The sequence below is a fragment of the Silurus meridionalis genome, chromosome 18, assembly GCF_014805685.1.
Source record: "Silurus meridionalis isolate SWU-2019-XX chromosome 18, ASM1480568v1, whole genome shotgun sequence".
Taxonomy (NCBI): Eukaryota; Metazoa; Chordata; class Actinopteri; order Siluriformes; family Siluridae; genus Silurus; species Silurus meridionalis.
This window is the reverse complement of record NC_060901.1, coordinates 2,240,625-2,256,226: the sequence shown is the minus strand read 5'-3', so window position 1 is coordinate 2,256,226 and position 15,602 is coordinate 2,240,625. Positions and strand designations below refer to the sequence as shown.

General features: G+C 42.5%; 1 protein-coding gene across 1 annotated transcript in view; it reads right to left on the bottom strand.

Annotated features, from left to right (window-relative positions):
• Positions 1 to 15,102, bottom strand: part of magi2a (membrane associated guanylate kinase, WW and PDZ domain containing 2a) — a 104,046-nt gene extending 88,944 nt beyond the window's left edge. The window contains 1 exon segment of the mRNA XM_046873366.1: positions 14,248 to 15,102. Within this exon segment, the coding sequence (XP_046729322.1) occupies positions 14,248 to 14,527 (280 nt within the window). The 5' untranslated portion in view covers positions 14,528 to 15,102.
• Between the last annotated feature and the right edge of the window lie 500 nt (positions 15,103 to 15,602).

Below are 15,602 nucleotides of genomic sequence, written 5' to 3'. Positions count from 1 at the left end.
TCACACATGCACACATTTATTTACACACTCATTCACACACTCTCACACACACACACACACACACACACACCTCAGCGTGCTCCCTTGCATTTCAATGAAACACACGCGCACCGTCATAAACGTCATAACAACCTGCACTGTGACACATTAACCATTTCAGCTAAATAAAATCTCTCTGTCACACACACACACACACACACACACACACACACGCAGACACATATACACACGCAGACACACACACACACACACACACACACACACACGCAGACACATATACACACGCAGACACACACACACACGCACACGCACACACACATGCACGCGCACGCACACGCACACACACTCGGAAGACTTACAGAACACAGCAGAAAAGGCAGGTATTCTGCACGACTCAGCTGGACGTTTCAGATGATGCGCGCCTGCATACACGCGCGCGCGTGTGTGTGTGTGTGTGTGTGTTGTGCATCTGTAAGTAGTGTGCAGTGTGTTTGAGTGTGCGTATGCATGGGTGAAATGTTTGTGTGTGTGTGTGTGTGTGTGCGTGTGTGTGCAGAGTCACAGTGACCAGGTTCCTACAGCAGTGTTAAATCAGTCCCATGGTGCAGAGCAAGTACACACACACACACACATACACACACACACACACACACAGCATCCAAGCATGCCTGAAATCTCACACACACAATGAGAGAGAGAGAGAGAGAGGGGAGAGAGAGAGAGAGAAACGTGCTCTGAGATACATCACTGAGACTCTCTCCGTCTCTCTCTCAGGGGAAGTCATTATCAGGTCCTATAGCGCCTCCTACCCCCTGATGGAGGAATTACACCACAGCAGGAGATTAAGTCACTCGACATGATCCTGAGACGATCAGGTTTTTTCTCTGTCTCACCCGCTCACGTGAACGCTGCCTGTTTAGTTCTAGGGTCGGGGCATTTCACACGTTTAGAATTTTCCCTTCGTTACTATCAAACGGACACAAACAGACGTAGCGGCAGTGCAAACCGAGGCAGCAACACACATTAGCTACTTACTGTAGTTATTTTATTTCCCCCCTGAGGCCTTCAGTGATGTTCTACCTGAATCAATCCTCCTCTTATTACCATCATTGTGAAGCCACGTCTGTAGAATCATCAGTATTCTAGAGACGTGCAGAAGATCAGAGCTGCATCACACACAGGATCTCACACAGTCAGACTGAACATCATCACTAAAGCAAGAAACACAATGATCACAATTCAACACGTCTCCTTTCATTGGAGCCACAACTGCACCTCCACATACATCATCTCCAGCAGGAGCACCGATATTTACCTCCTCACATCACCCCGGGGTTTCCTGCCTTTATTCTGTACATTACGCTTTTCCAGTCAGTCAGTCGATGTGGAATAAAGAAAAAAAAAGCTATTAATCCACATGATTGTGTGTGAGTGTGTGCAGTTTACTACAGTTCCAGGTTCTGAGCTGTGAATTATGTCTACAGACAGACAGACAGACAGACAGACAGACAGACAGAAAGAAAGAAAGAAAGAAAGAAAGAAAGAAAGAAAGAAAGAAAGAAAGAAAGAAAGAAAGAAGAAAGAAAAACAAGAAAAGAAAAGACAGAAGGACAGAAAGAAAGAAAGAAAGAAAGAAAGAAAGAAAGAAAGAAAGAAAGAAAGAAAGAAAGAAAGAAAGAAAGAAAGAAAAAGAAGGAAAGAAAAACAAGAAAAGAAAAGACAGAAGGACAGACAGAAAGAAAAAAGATAAACAGATATTCATATGGACAGACAGACAGACAGAAAGAAAGAAAGAAAGAAAGAAAGAAAGAAAGAAAAGACAGAAGGACAGACAGAAAGAAAAAAGACAAACAGATATTTATACGGAAAGAAAGAAAGAAAGAAAGAAAGAAAGAAAGAAAGAAAGAAAGAAAGAAAGAAAGAAAGAAAGAAAGAAAGAAAGAAGAAAGAAAGAAAAAGAAGGAAAGAAAAACAAGAAAAGAAAAGACAGAAGGACAGACAGAAAGAAAAAAGATAAACAGATATTCATATGGACAGACAGACAGACAGACAGACAGACAGAAAGAAAGAAAGAAAGAAAGAAAGAAAGAAGAAAGAAAGAAAGAAAGAAAGAAAGAAAGAAAAGACAGAAGGACAGACAGAAAGAAAAAAGACAAACAGATATTTATACGGAAAGAAAGAAAGAAAGAAAGAAAGAAAGAAAGAAAGAAAGAAAGAAAGAAAGAAAGAAAGAAAAAGAAGGAAAGAAAAACAAGAAAAGAAAGAAAGAAAGAAAGAAAGAAAAAAGATAAACAGATATTCATATGGACAGACAGACAGACAGACAGACAGAAAGAAAGAAAGAAAGAAAGAAAGAAAGAAAGAAAGAAAGAAAGAAAGAAAGAAAGAAAGAAAGAAAGAAAGAAAAGACAGAAGGACAGACAGAAAGAAAAAGACAAACAGATATTTATACGGAAAGAAAGAAAGAAAGAAAGAAAGAAAGAAAGAAAGAAAGAAAGAAAGAAAGAAAGAAAGAAAGAAAGAAAGAAAAGACAAGGACAGACAGAAAGAAAAAAGACATGACAGGCAGACATTCAGAAAGACAGACAGAGACACAGGTAGAAGGAGAGACAAAAAAAAGTAAAAATATGTTTATAGAACATTTATAGATTGTTCCATAAATGGATTATGGATTTGTATCTGGATAGAGGACAAACACACACACACACACACACACACACACACACACACACACACACACACTCTTTTGTTTCCATTTTTTGCTACTGTTCACTTTACTCTTTTACACGACAGTGTGTAATATACAACAGGTTTACTGGTGGCGCTATTTTGTGTTTTGTGTATTTGTTGTGTTGTCATCTGGTCCAACCGACTTTTCACTCTTCATCCTCTTAATCGCTGCTCTCACTTCCTCCTTACTACCTCCACTACCTGCTTCACATCTCCACACCATCCAACCTTCTCTCTCTCTGATTTTCCTCATTCATCAGCTGCTCTAAATACTCCCTCCATCTTCTCATCACACTCTCCTCACTAGTCAACACATTTCCCTCTCCATCCTTTATTGCTCTAACTTGCAGCACATCCTTCCCAGCTCGGTTCCTCTGCCTGGCCAATCGCTACAAATCCTTTTCTCCTTCCTTTGTGTCCAACTTCTCCTACAGCTCCTCATATGCCTTTTCTCTGGCTTTCACCACATCCCTCTTTACCTGCTGCTGCATCTCCTTGTTCTCCTGCCTACTTTTACACCAATTACTTTTCTATCTGTCTCCCTCATCACTTCTGCAGTAGTTCCACAATCATCCAGAACCTCCTCACCACCACCGAGCTCCTGTCTGACCTCTTCCCTGAACCTCACACTACACTCTTCTTCCTTCAGTTTCCACCATCTTATTCTTCTTTCAGTCCTCACTCACTCTCCTCCTCTTCATCTTCACCTCCAAAACCATCCTACAGACCACCATCCGATGCTGTCTAGCTACACTGTCCCCCGCTAACACCTTACAGTCTCCAGTCTCCTTCAGGTTGCATCTCCTACATGCAACCCTCCACATTTATCCGGGCTTGAGACGGGTATTAAGAGTGACCTGACTTGTGCAACTCTAATGGCTGGGTTTTATTTTATATGTTGGTGAAGAATTGGGTTTGAATGTGGTTGTATTTGGTGCGTTCAGTGATGAAGAGCAGTTCTGCCTCTGCTGTGTTCAGTAAACACTGCTGGCGGAGTCTCTGCTCTCGGGGCAGACAGGACTGTGTGTCTCCCCGTCTGTCTCCACAGCCAGACATGTCCACCCAGTCTGTCTCAGTTTGGGATCAGACACCATGCTCAGGTTCTCTGCCATGCTGTAGTGTCTGTTCAGGGCCACACAACACTCCATTTTACTCCGGAGCTGTTTTGAGTTTCCCAGTAGCTCAGAATCTTCACTCTCAGGGGTCGTGTCATTCAGTTCATTCTAATTGGGTTTGTGATTGTGGTGTGTTAGTGTGTGTGATGGTGGTGTGTTAGTGTGTGTGATGGTGGTGTGTTAGTGTGTGATGGTGGTGTGTTGGTGTGTGATGGTGGTGTGTGTGTGTGTGATGGTGGTGTGTTAGTGTGTGATGGTGGTGTTAGTGTGTGTGTGATGGTGGTGTGTGTGTGTGTGATGGTGGTGTGTTAGTGTGTGATGGTGGTGTGTTAGCGTGTGTGATGGTGGTGTGTTAGTGTGTGTGATGGTGGTGTTAGTGTGTGTGATGGTGGTGTGTTAGTGTGTGATGGTGGTGTGTTAGTGTGTGTGATGGTGGTGTGTGTTAGTGTGTGTGTGTGGTGTGTTAGTGTGTGTTGGTGGTGTGTTAGTGTGTGTGATGGTGTGTTAGTGTGTGTGTGGTGTGTTAGTGTGTGATGGTGGTGTGTTAGTGTGTGATGGTGGTGTGTTAGTGTGTGATGGTGTGTTAGTGTGTGTGATGGTGGTGTGTGTGTGATGGTGGTGTGTTAGTGTGATGGTGGTGTGTTAGTGTGATGGTGGTGTGTGTGTGTGTGTGATGGTGTGTGTTAGTGTGTGTGATGGTGGTGTGTTGGTGTGTGATGGTGGTGTTAGTGTGTGATGGTGGTGTGTTAGTGTGTGTGATGGTGGTGTGTGTGTGTGATGGTGGTGTGTGTGTGTGAGTGTGTGTGTGTGATGGTGGTGTGTTAGTGTGTGTGATGGTGGTGTGTTAGTGTGTGTGATGGTGGTGTGTTAGTGTGTGTGGTGGTGTGTTAGTGTGTGATGGTGGTGTGTTAGTGTGTGATGGTGGTGTGTTAGTGTGTGATGGTGGTGTGTTAGTGTGTGATGGTGGTGTGTGTGTGTGTGTGTGATGGTGGTGTGTTAGTGTGTGTGATGGTGGTGTGTTAGTGTGTGTGATGGTGGTGTTAGTGTGTGATGGTGGTGTTAGTGTGTGATGGTGTGTTAGTGTGATGGTGGTGTGTTAGTGTGTGTGATGGTGTGTTAGTGTGATGGTGGTGTGTTAGTGTGTGTGATGGTGGTGTGTTAGTGTTTGTGTGATGGTGGTGTGTGTTAGTGTGTGTGATGGTGGTGTTAGTGTGTGTGTGATGGTGTGTTAGTGTGATGGTGGTGTGTTGTGTGATGGTGGTGTGTTGGTGTGTGATGGTGTGTTAGTGTGTGATGGTGGTGTGTTAGTGTGCGATGATGGTGTGTTAGTGTGTGTGTGTGTGATGGTGGTGTGTGTGTGTGTGATGGTGGTGTTAGTGTGTGATGGTGGTGTGTTAGTGTGATGGTGGTGTGTTAGTGTGTGATGGTGGTGTGTTAGTGTGTGTGATGGTGTGTTAGTGTGTGTGATGGTGGTGTGTTAGTGTTTGTGTGATGGTGGTGTGTTAGTGTGTGATGGTGGTGTGTTAGTGTGTGATGGTGGTGTGTTAGTGTGTGTGATGGTGTGTTAGTGTTTGTGTGATGGTGGTGTGTGTGTGTGAGTGTGTGTGTGTGATGGTGGTGTGGTAGTGTGCGATGATGGTGTGTTAGTGTTTGTGTGATGGTGGTGTGTTAGTCGGATGTTTGTCCCATGTGTGAAATGGTTGTTGTGTAACTGAACACACACTTGGTGCGACCCCCTCTCTCTCTCTCTCTCTCTCTCTCTCTCTCTCTCTCTCTCTCTCTCTCTCTCCGGATGTTAGATCCTGGCTAATCATCAAATCAATACTCCTTTATTTTTCGCCTAAACACACACACACACACACACACACACACACACACACACACACACACACACACACACACACACACAAACACAAACACACACACACTCTCTTTCCCACACCACAAATCACATGATCATAAACTCAGATGTAAAAGATTTCATTATGTATTGGAATTTTACCCAACTTGTGTGTAAAAGGGGCGGAGTTACCCTAACTATAAGTGGAAGGGGGCGGGGCTTTCTGACCCGACTCTGCTTTAATTTGACTTTATATTTTAAAGCGTTTTTATGGGTCTAGTAGGAAATATTTGCTAATATTTGGGGATGCATAGCTTTAATTTGTGTGTGTGTGTGTGTGTGTGTGTGTGTGTGTGTGTGTGTGTGTGTGTGTGTGTGTGTGTGTGTGTGTGTGTGTGTGTGTTATCTGCGTACACAGACGTCCTGCTTCTTTTCGGCCACACTGAGCTGCACAAATCCATTCTATCTGTGAAGTGCATATCAATACTGCTGCATTCTATACCACACACACACACACACACACACACACACACACACACACACACACACACACACACACACACACACATTCACTACTAATACTTGTGTTTCAATAAGAAAGGAGTTCCCTGGTCAGGCAGCCTACACAAATACGTCTGAGGAGACGTCTGTAAAAATATAAAGTGACAGACAGAGGACACAAAGACAGACAGAGATACATACATATGTATATATATATATATATATATATATATATATATATATATATATATATATATATATATATATATATATATATATAAAAGCAGACAAATGTAACAATTCCAATTCCAGGTGGAAATGGTTCAGGTCCCTCATTTCCCAGCATGCAGTGGGAACTATAAAACTCTGTCTGATTCATTCCCACTGAATCTGTTAAATATTGTGAAATGATTCAAGAAAGAGAGTCGATTCATGAAAGAGAGTCAATTCAGGAGATTTGATTCAGGAAAGAGAGTCGATTCAGGAAAGAGAGTCAATTCAGGTATAAGAGTTGTGTAAATGGAAATGCAGTGAGAGTCAGCGTGGGTTCTGGTGTTCCCTCAGGGCTGAGCAAAGCTGCTGTGGATGAAGCATAATTAGCGTAGCGCAGTCTCTCAACTCAGTAGCAGCAAACTGTTGAAATGGATTAGCCTCTCTTCCCATGATGCATTTGTTTAATTACAGCACACAGCACCAGTCTTACACTCTCCCAAATCCTCACTGGATCTACAGAGCATATGGAATACTGACGCATACGGTATAGTGAAATGTACGCTATACTGAAGGGTCCGGTATAGTGAAGGGTATGGTATAGTGAAGTGTACGCTATACTGAAGGGAAAGGTATAGTGAAGTGTACACTATACTGAAGGGTACGGTATAGTGAAGTGAAGGGTACGGTATACTGAAGGGTACGGTATAGTGAAGTGTACGGTATAGTGACGTGTACGGTATACTGAAGGGTACGGTATAGTGAAGTGTACGCTATACTGAAGGGTATGGTATACTGAAGGGTACGGTATACTGAAGGGTACGGTATAGTGAAGTGTACGCTATACTGAAGGGTACGGTATACTGAAGGGTACGGTATAGTGAAGTGTACGGTATACTGAAGGGTACGGTATACTGAAGGGTACGGTATAGTGAAGGGTACGGTATACTGAAGGGTACGGTATACTGAAGGGTACGGTATAGTGAAGTGTACACTATACTGAAGGGTACGGTATAGTGAAGTGTACGGTATAGTGAAGTGTACGGTATACTGAAGGGTACGGTACAGTGAAGTGTACGCTATACTGAAGGGTACAGTATACTGAAGGGTACGGTATACTTAAGGGTACGGTATAGTGAAGTGTACGCTATACTGAAGGGTACGGTATAGTGAAGTGTACGCTATACTGAAGGGTACGGTATACTGAAGGGTACGGTATAGTGAAGTGTACGCTATACTGAAGGGTACGGTATAGTGAAGTGTACACTATACTGAAGGGTACAGTATACTGAAGGGTACGGTATACTTAAGGGTACGGTATAGTGAAGTGTACGCTATACTGAAGGGTACGCTATACTGAAGGGTACGGTATAGTGAAGTGTACGCTATACTGAAGGGTACGGTATAGTGAAGTGTACGCTATACTGAAGGGTACGGTATAGTGAAGTGTACGCTATACTGAAGGGTACGCTATACTGAAGGGTACGGTATAGTGAAGTGTACGCTATACTGAAGGGTACAGTATAGTGAAGTGTACACTATACCGAAGGGCACGTATACCGAAGGGTACGGTATAGTGAAGTGTACGCTATACTGAAGGGTACGGTATACTGAAGAGTACGGTATAGTGAAGTGTACACTATACTGAAGGGTACGGTATAGTGAAGTGTACGCTATACTGAAGGGTACAGTATAGTGAAGTGTACACTATACTGAAGGGTACGGTATACTGAAGGGTACGGTATAGTGAAGTGTACGCTATACTGAAGGGTACGGTATACTGAAGAGTACGGTATAGTGAAGTGTACGGTATACTGAAGAGTACGGTATACTGAAGGGTACGGTATAGTGAAGTGTACGCTATACTGAAGGGTACGGTATAGTGAAGTGTGCGGTATAGTGAAGGGTACGGTATACTGAAGGGTACGGTATAGTGAAGTGTGCGGTATACTGAAGGGTACGGTATACTGAAGGGTACGGTATACTGAAGGGTACGGTATAGTGAAGTGTGCGGTATACTGAAGGGTGCGGTATACTGAAGGGTACGTATAGTGAAGTGCGGTATACTGAAGGCACGGTATAGTGAAGTGTGCGGTATAGTGAAGGGCACGGTATACTGAAGGGTACGTATAGTGAAGTGCGGTATAGTGAAGTGTGCGTATACTGAAGGGTACGGTATAGTGAAGTGTACGCTATACTGAAGGGTACGGTATAGTGAAGTGCGGTATAGTGAAGGGTACGGTATACTGAAGGGTACGGTATAGTGAAGTGTGCGGTATACTGAAGGGTACGGTATACTAAAGGGTACGGTATAGTGAAGTGTACGCTATACTGAAGGGTACGGTATAGTGAAGTGTGCGGTATAGTGAAGGGTACGGTATACTGAAGGGTACGGTATAGTGAAGTGTACGCTATACTGAAGGGTACGGTATAGTGAAGTGCGGTATAGTGAAGGGTACGGTATACTGAAGGGTGCGGTATAGTGAAGTGTACGCTATACTGAAGGGTACGTATAGTGAAGTGCACGGTATAGTGAAGGGTACGGTATACTGAAGGGTATGGTATAGTGAAGTGTGCGGTATACTGAAGGGTACAGAATACTTGAGCGTACTGAATACTGAGGTAAGCTATACTGAAGGGTACGGTATAATGAAGTGTACAAAATACTGAAGCGTAAGGCAAAATAAAGCAGACAGAAATGAAGCAGACATTATACTGAAGTATACTGAATATTTAAGTGTATGCAATAATGGATTCAGAAAGAATAATAAAGCGTATGGAATACTGAAGCGGATACAATACTGAAGCAGAATTCCGTGTTTCTCTCTCTCTCTCTCTCTCTCTCTCTCTCTCTTTCTTTCTTTATTTCATTTCTGTGTTTCGCTGTTCAGTAACTTATAAAAGATTCATGAGATGGCATTTACTCGAATCTCAAAACACCATCTCTCTCTCTCTCTCTCTCTCTCTCTCTCTCATATCCCCTTCTCCTACTTCTAATATCCATCTACTTCATTGGTTCCCCCTTCCCTTCACTCCTCTTTTAATTCTTATTCTGTTTTCCCCTCCTTTGTCTTTCTTCTTTCTCTCTTCATTTATCTCTCTTCATCCTCTCCTGTCTCTCTATATCCTCCCATCTATATTTCCCTCACCATCTCTCTCTCTCTCTCTCTTCTTCCTCCTTTCTTACTCTCTTTTCATTATCTCTCACTATCTATCTATCTATCTATCTATCTATCTATCTATCTATCTATCTATCTATCTATCTATCTATCTATCTATCTATCTATCTATCTATCTACTTCGCTCTTTCTCATTACCCATCTCACTCTCTCCCTATCTGTCCATCTCTCTCTCTATCTCTCTCTCTATCTCTTTTGGCTCGCCTGTTCTCACTGCTTTCTTACCTGTTTTCCATTTCCACTTTTAAACAGTCTTTTTTATAAAGATGAAGGTCCCACTCACCTTTCTTTCCTGTGTGCGTGTGCGTGTGTGTGTGTGTGTGTGTGTGTGTGTGCACGTGTGTGGCTTTACTGCCCTCTACAGAAAGGACACGCTCAGGTACTGTAAACTTGGCGAGATTAAGTGATTTGAATATGCTAATTTAAAGACAGTCTCAATCGACCAATCAGCTTCCTGGAACACGTCACGTGTTTTTTATCTTATGGATGCATGCTCGCTCTCTCTCTCTCTCTCTCTCTCTCTCTCTCTCTCTCTCTGGTGGTGTACGAAGGACTCACACGTGAAACGTGTCGCACCTGAAGTTCATGGAAGGAGTCTCCAATGTCAGTGAGTGAGCTGTGACCAAAAGTATTTGGACGCTTGACTTTTCCAGATACATGTGGTTCTTCACCAAACTGTTGGAGACATTGTATTGTATTGTATTAGACCTTTTTGAATGCAGCATGAAATTTTCCCTTCACTTGAACTAGGAGACCCAGACCTGTTCCAGCAGGACATTACCCCTGTACACAAAACCAGCTTCATGAAGATCTGCTGTACATGGGTCAGAGTGAAAGATCTCCTGCTACAGAACTGCAATTATAATTGCAGTTCTGTTAACTATTAACTACTGTTAACTATTAACTACTGATTATAATGAATGTGAACACTGGCTGCACCCCAGGAACCTTCTCACCTTCTCACCTGCATCAGTACCTGACTTTACCCTCACCCTTGTAGCTGAATGGATCATCACAAAGCTCCCAGAACAGTGAGTGGGTCTCATAATAACAGGAAATGGAGACTGTGGAATGAGATGTCCAAAAAGCACATAGTGATCTCATAGTCAGGTGTCCACAGACTTTTGGACACGGTGTAGAGGAGGCTATAGTGAGTGTAATCTGCTGTGGCCTTCTGTTCATTTATTCTGACTGTTGCTTAAATTTGTGCTTTCATTTATATTTTGTAACAATACAGCATTATATTTACATTCAGAAAGAGTGAAATAGTAGATAGGAGAAGTACACTATGCTGTGTGTGTGTGTGTGTGTGTGTGTGTGTGTGTGTGTGTGTGTGTGTGTGTGTGTGTGTGTGTGTTTATTGTTATGCAAAATCTCTTAGTAAAACAAGCCCCAGACGGATTAGGCAGGTTTTATATTGCTCTTTGATAGCTGTCCAATTTGTGCAACACACACACATACACACACACACACACACACACACACACACACACACACACACACACACACACACACACACACACACACACACACACACACACACACACACACACAGAGAACTCCTTCTCAATAAAACCAGATCCAATTAAACCTCCTGACCTACATAAAACACAAATTCCTACTTCTTTAAAATAAAAGAAGAAAAGTTTTTAACAGTGAGTGAGAGAGAGGGAGAGGGTGAAGGTCAGAGAATGACTGAGGAAATAAGTAAGGGACTGAGGGAGTGAATGGATGGGTGAGGGAGAAACTGAGAGAGAGAAAGAGAGAGAGGTAAAGATAAAGATGGAAAAAGAGAGAGCAGTAAAGAGAGAGGTAAAGAGAGAGCGGTAAAGTGAGAGAGGTAAAGAGAGAGCGGTAAAGTGAGAGAGAGGTAAAGAGAGAGCGGTAAAGAGCGAGAGGTAAAGAGAGTGCGGAAAGAGACAGAGGTAAAGAGAGAGAGAAAGAGAGAGCAGTAAAGAGAGAGTAAAGAGAGAGAGGTAAAGAGAGTGTGATAAAAGAGAGAGCAGTAAAGAGAGAGCAGTAAAGAGAGAGAGGTAAAGAGAGTGCGATAAAAGAGAGAGCGGTAAAGAGAGAGAGGTAAAGAGAGAGCGGTAAAATGAGAGTGCAGTAAAGAGATGCGGTAAAGAGAGAGAGGAAAGAGAGAGAGGAAAGAGAGTGTGGTAAAGAGAGAGAGGTAAAGAGAGAGAGAGAGAGAGAGAGAGAGAGAGAGAGAGAGAAGAGAGAGAGGTAAAGAGAGAGCGTAAAGAGAGAGAGGTAAAGAGAGAGTAAAGAGAGAGAGGTAAAGAGAGAGAGAGAGAGAGATATGAAGAGAGAGGTAAAGAGAGAGCGTAAAGTGAGAGAGGTAAAGAGAGTGCGGTAAGAGAGAGAGGAAGAGAGAGAGAGGTAAGAGAGAGAGAGAGGTAAAGAGAGATGAAAAGAGAGAGGTAAGAGAGAGAGGTAAAGAGAGAGAGGTGAAGAGAGCGGTGAAGAGAGAGAGGTAAAGAGAGAGGTAAAGAGAGAGAGTAAAGAGAGAGAGATGTGAAAGAGAGAGAGGTAAAGAGAGAGATGTAAACAGAGAGAGGTAAAGAGAGAGCGTGAAGAGAGAGAGAGGTAAAGAGAGAGGTGAAGAGAGCGTGAAGAGAGAGAGGTAAAGAGAGAGGTAAAGAGAGAGAGGTAAAGAGAGAGAGGTAAAGAGAGAGGTAAAGAGGAGAGGTAAAGAGAGAGGTAAAGAGAGAGCAGTGAAGAGAGAGAGGTAGAGAGAGAGGTAAAGAGAGAGGAGAAGAGAGAGAGAGAGGTAAAGAGAGAGGTAAAGAGAGAGGTGAAGAGAGAGAGGTAAAGAGAGAGAGGTGAAGAAAGAGATGTAAGAGAGAGAGGTAAAGAGAGAGGTAAAGAGAGAGACGAAAGAGAGAAAGGTGAAGAAAGAGATGTGAAGAAAGAGATGTAAGAGAGAGAGGTAAAGAGAGAGAGAGGTAAAGAGAGAGAGGTAAAGAGAGAGAGGTAAAGAGAGAGAGGTAAAAGAGAGAGAGAGGTAAAGAGAGAGAGGTAAAGAGAGAGAGGTAAAGAGAGAGAGGTAAAGAGAGAGAGGTAAAGAGAGAGAGGTAAAGAGAGAGAGGTAAAGAGAGAGAGGTAAAGAGAGAGAGAGGTAAAGAGAGAGAGGTAAAGAGAGAGGTAAAGAGAGAGAGGTAAAGAGAGAGAGAGAGAGAAGAGAGAGAGAGGTAAAGAGAGAGGTAAAGAGAGAGAGGTAAAAGAGAGAGGTAAAGAGAGAGAGGTAAAGAGAGAGAGAGGTAAAGAGAGAGAGGTGAAGAGAGAGAGAGAAGAGAGAGAGGTAAAGAGAGAGAGAGGTAAAGAGAGAGAGAGGTAAGAGAGAGAGGAAGAGAGAGAGGTAAAGAGAGAGATGTAAACAGAGAGAGGTAAAGAGAGAGGTAAAGAGAGAAAGGTGAAGAAAGAGATGTAAAGAGAGAGGTGAAGAGAGAGAGAGAGGTAAAGAGAGAGAGGTAAAGAGAGAGAGAGGTAAAGAGAGAGAGAGGTAAAGAGAGAGAGGTAAAGAGAGATGTAAACAGAGAGAGGTAAAGAGAGAGAGGTAAAGAGAGAGAGAGGTAAAGAGAGAGGTAAAGAGAGAGAGGTAAAGAGAGAGAGAGGTAAAGAGAGAGAGGTAAAGAGAGAGAGGTAAAGAGAGAGAGAGGTAAAGAGAGAGAGGTAAAGAGAGAGATGTAAACAGAGAGAGGTAAAGAGAGAGAGGTAAGAGAGAGAGGTAAAGAGAGAGAGGTGAAGAGAGAGAGGTAAGAGAGAGATGTAAAGAGAGAGAGGTAAAGAGAGAGAGGTAAAGAGAGAGAGGAAGAGAGAGAGGTAAAGAGAGAGAGAGGTAAAGAGAGATGAAAAGAGAGAGGTAAAGAGAGAGAGGTAAAGAGAGAGAGAGGTAAAGAGAGAGAGAGAGGTAAAGAGAGAGATGTAACTCTTCCCTGTACTCTGACATCAAGATATATTTCATTGATTTATTTGTTTGTTTACTGATTGATTTATTTCCAATCACAGTCTAACAGCAGTGAAGTGTGTGTGTGTGTGTGTGTGTGTGTGTGTGTGTGTGTGTGTGTGTGTGTGTGTGTGTGTGTTGTACAGAATTCGGGACCAGGTCCTACGCTATGTCCTTCAAGCGCGTGCACGGCTTCCATGGCAACGGATCATTCCAAAGTCGGGCAGTGTAAAAGTGTTTGGGGAGGGGAATAAAGTGTTACGCAGTATGTCAGAAAACACATAAAAGAGCATATTTCCGCAACTACAATTAATCACAAGTGTTTGTAAATTTGCGTAAACACGTTTTTTATGTAATTCGGGCATTTTCTAGATTAAGTTTACAAGGTTGGTCAGCGGTATGCAGTCAAACACCCCTGAGAGAACTTTTTGGAAACGGCCACAGAGAAACGCGAGAGGGCTTCAACAGAATCGTTTAATCGATGCTTTGCTTCAATAACTAATAAAAACCGAGATAAATCCACATAATAACGAGATACGGAGTGTTAATTCGGAGTCCTGGTGTGTGGTGTATTATTGTATCTCTGTATTTTTTGGAGAATTCGTTTCACGTTGTCACTAATCTGCGATAAAAACAACTGACTCGACTCTCAAGAAAAGGTTCCATTCGACTCTTTATGGGAGTCGACTCGTTGCACATGGTCTCGCTCAGGTAGGAGCTCACCTGGTGTGACGCATGTGAGGCGGACGGGGGCTCTGCAATGCTTCATCACCGCCATCACGTCCCTGCTGGTCAGCCCCGGCACCGGCGTGTCGTTCACCTCAAGTACGAGTTCCTCCCGGGCAGGTCCCTCTGCAGGTCTCCCATCATCCAGAACTCCGAGCAGGGGGAACTGGCCGAGCTCTGCACCTCCTTTGAGGTCCATGCTGAGAAGATCCTGTGCGAGCACCACCTCATGGACCCTGCTGCTCCAGTGGCTTCTCTTCTTCTGCTTTTTGGACATGCTTGATGTTGAAGTTCTCCAGAACTCCGGCAAAACGGCTTCAGATGTCTGGAGGATCCATGTCGGACGTCCGAGTTAGAGCCCAACACACACACACACACACACACACACACACACACACACAAAACTTTCTGTTCCGTGTTAAACCCCAGACGCACTCTTTTACTGCAACACTAATGACAATCTAACAGCTGTAAACATCTGGACACTGGACCATAACAGAACCTTCTCCTGTCCATCTTCTTCTTTTAGGAGGTTTATTGTTCTTCAAAAAGTTTTTGCTGCTTGTAGTTACAGCTACACTGAAACACACACACACACAGGATGCGATTAGAGTGGCCGGAAGTCATTCATTTCCAGAGAAGAGGAGCGGATTTATACAAGAATCCGAGGAGAACTGGCCGGTTGTGGAGAGAAATGGGCGTGGTCCGAGCAGGGTGGGTGGAGACTTCGATCGGCGTCTTTACATGAACTTTATGCAAATGAGCAAGGATTGAAATGGGCGGGGCCGCGGCACCTAATAAATATAATAAAAAGACATTTTTATACTAAATATATAACATTATTTCATACATTTTTACCAACACAGTTTTTTATTATATTTTTGCTACATTTTTTCTAAAATAAGAGTTTTTTAAAATATTTTATATATTACATTCTTTTAACTAATGATGTTGATGTAACAAATTTATTATTATTATTATTATTATTATTATTATTATTATTATTATTATTATTTATAACGATGAAGTTTATAAATATTAAGTTTTTAAATTTATGAATATTTAGTATATAAGTTTATAAAAAAGTTTTATAACTCGGGTTGCGTTGGTGGAAAAATCACTCCGTTCTGATTCATTTAATTAATTTAATTTAATCATTGATTTTATTATACGTGTGAAATCAGTGTTGTGTTTTGATTCAAGTATCAATATTATTGATTTTATACATATTAATTAAATTATTAAAATATTATTACAATTATTTTAATGATCATGTTAATCGTGGACACGTATGCAGTGAAACGTGTGTTTGTGGTGAACACGTATGTAGTGACACGTGTTTGTGGCGAACA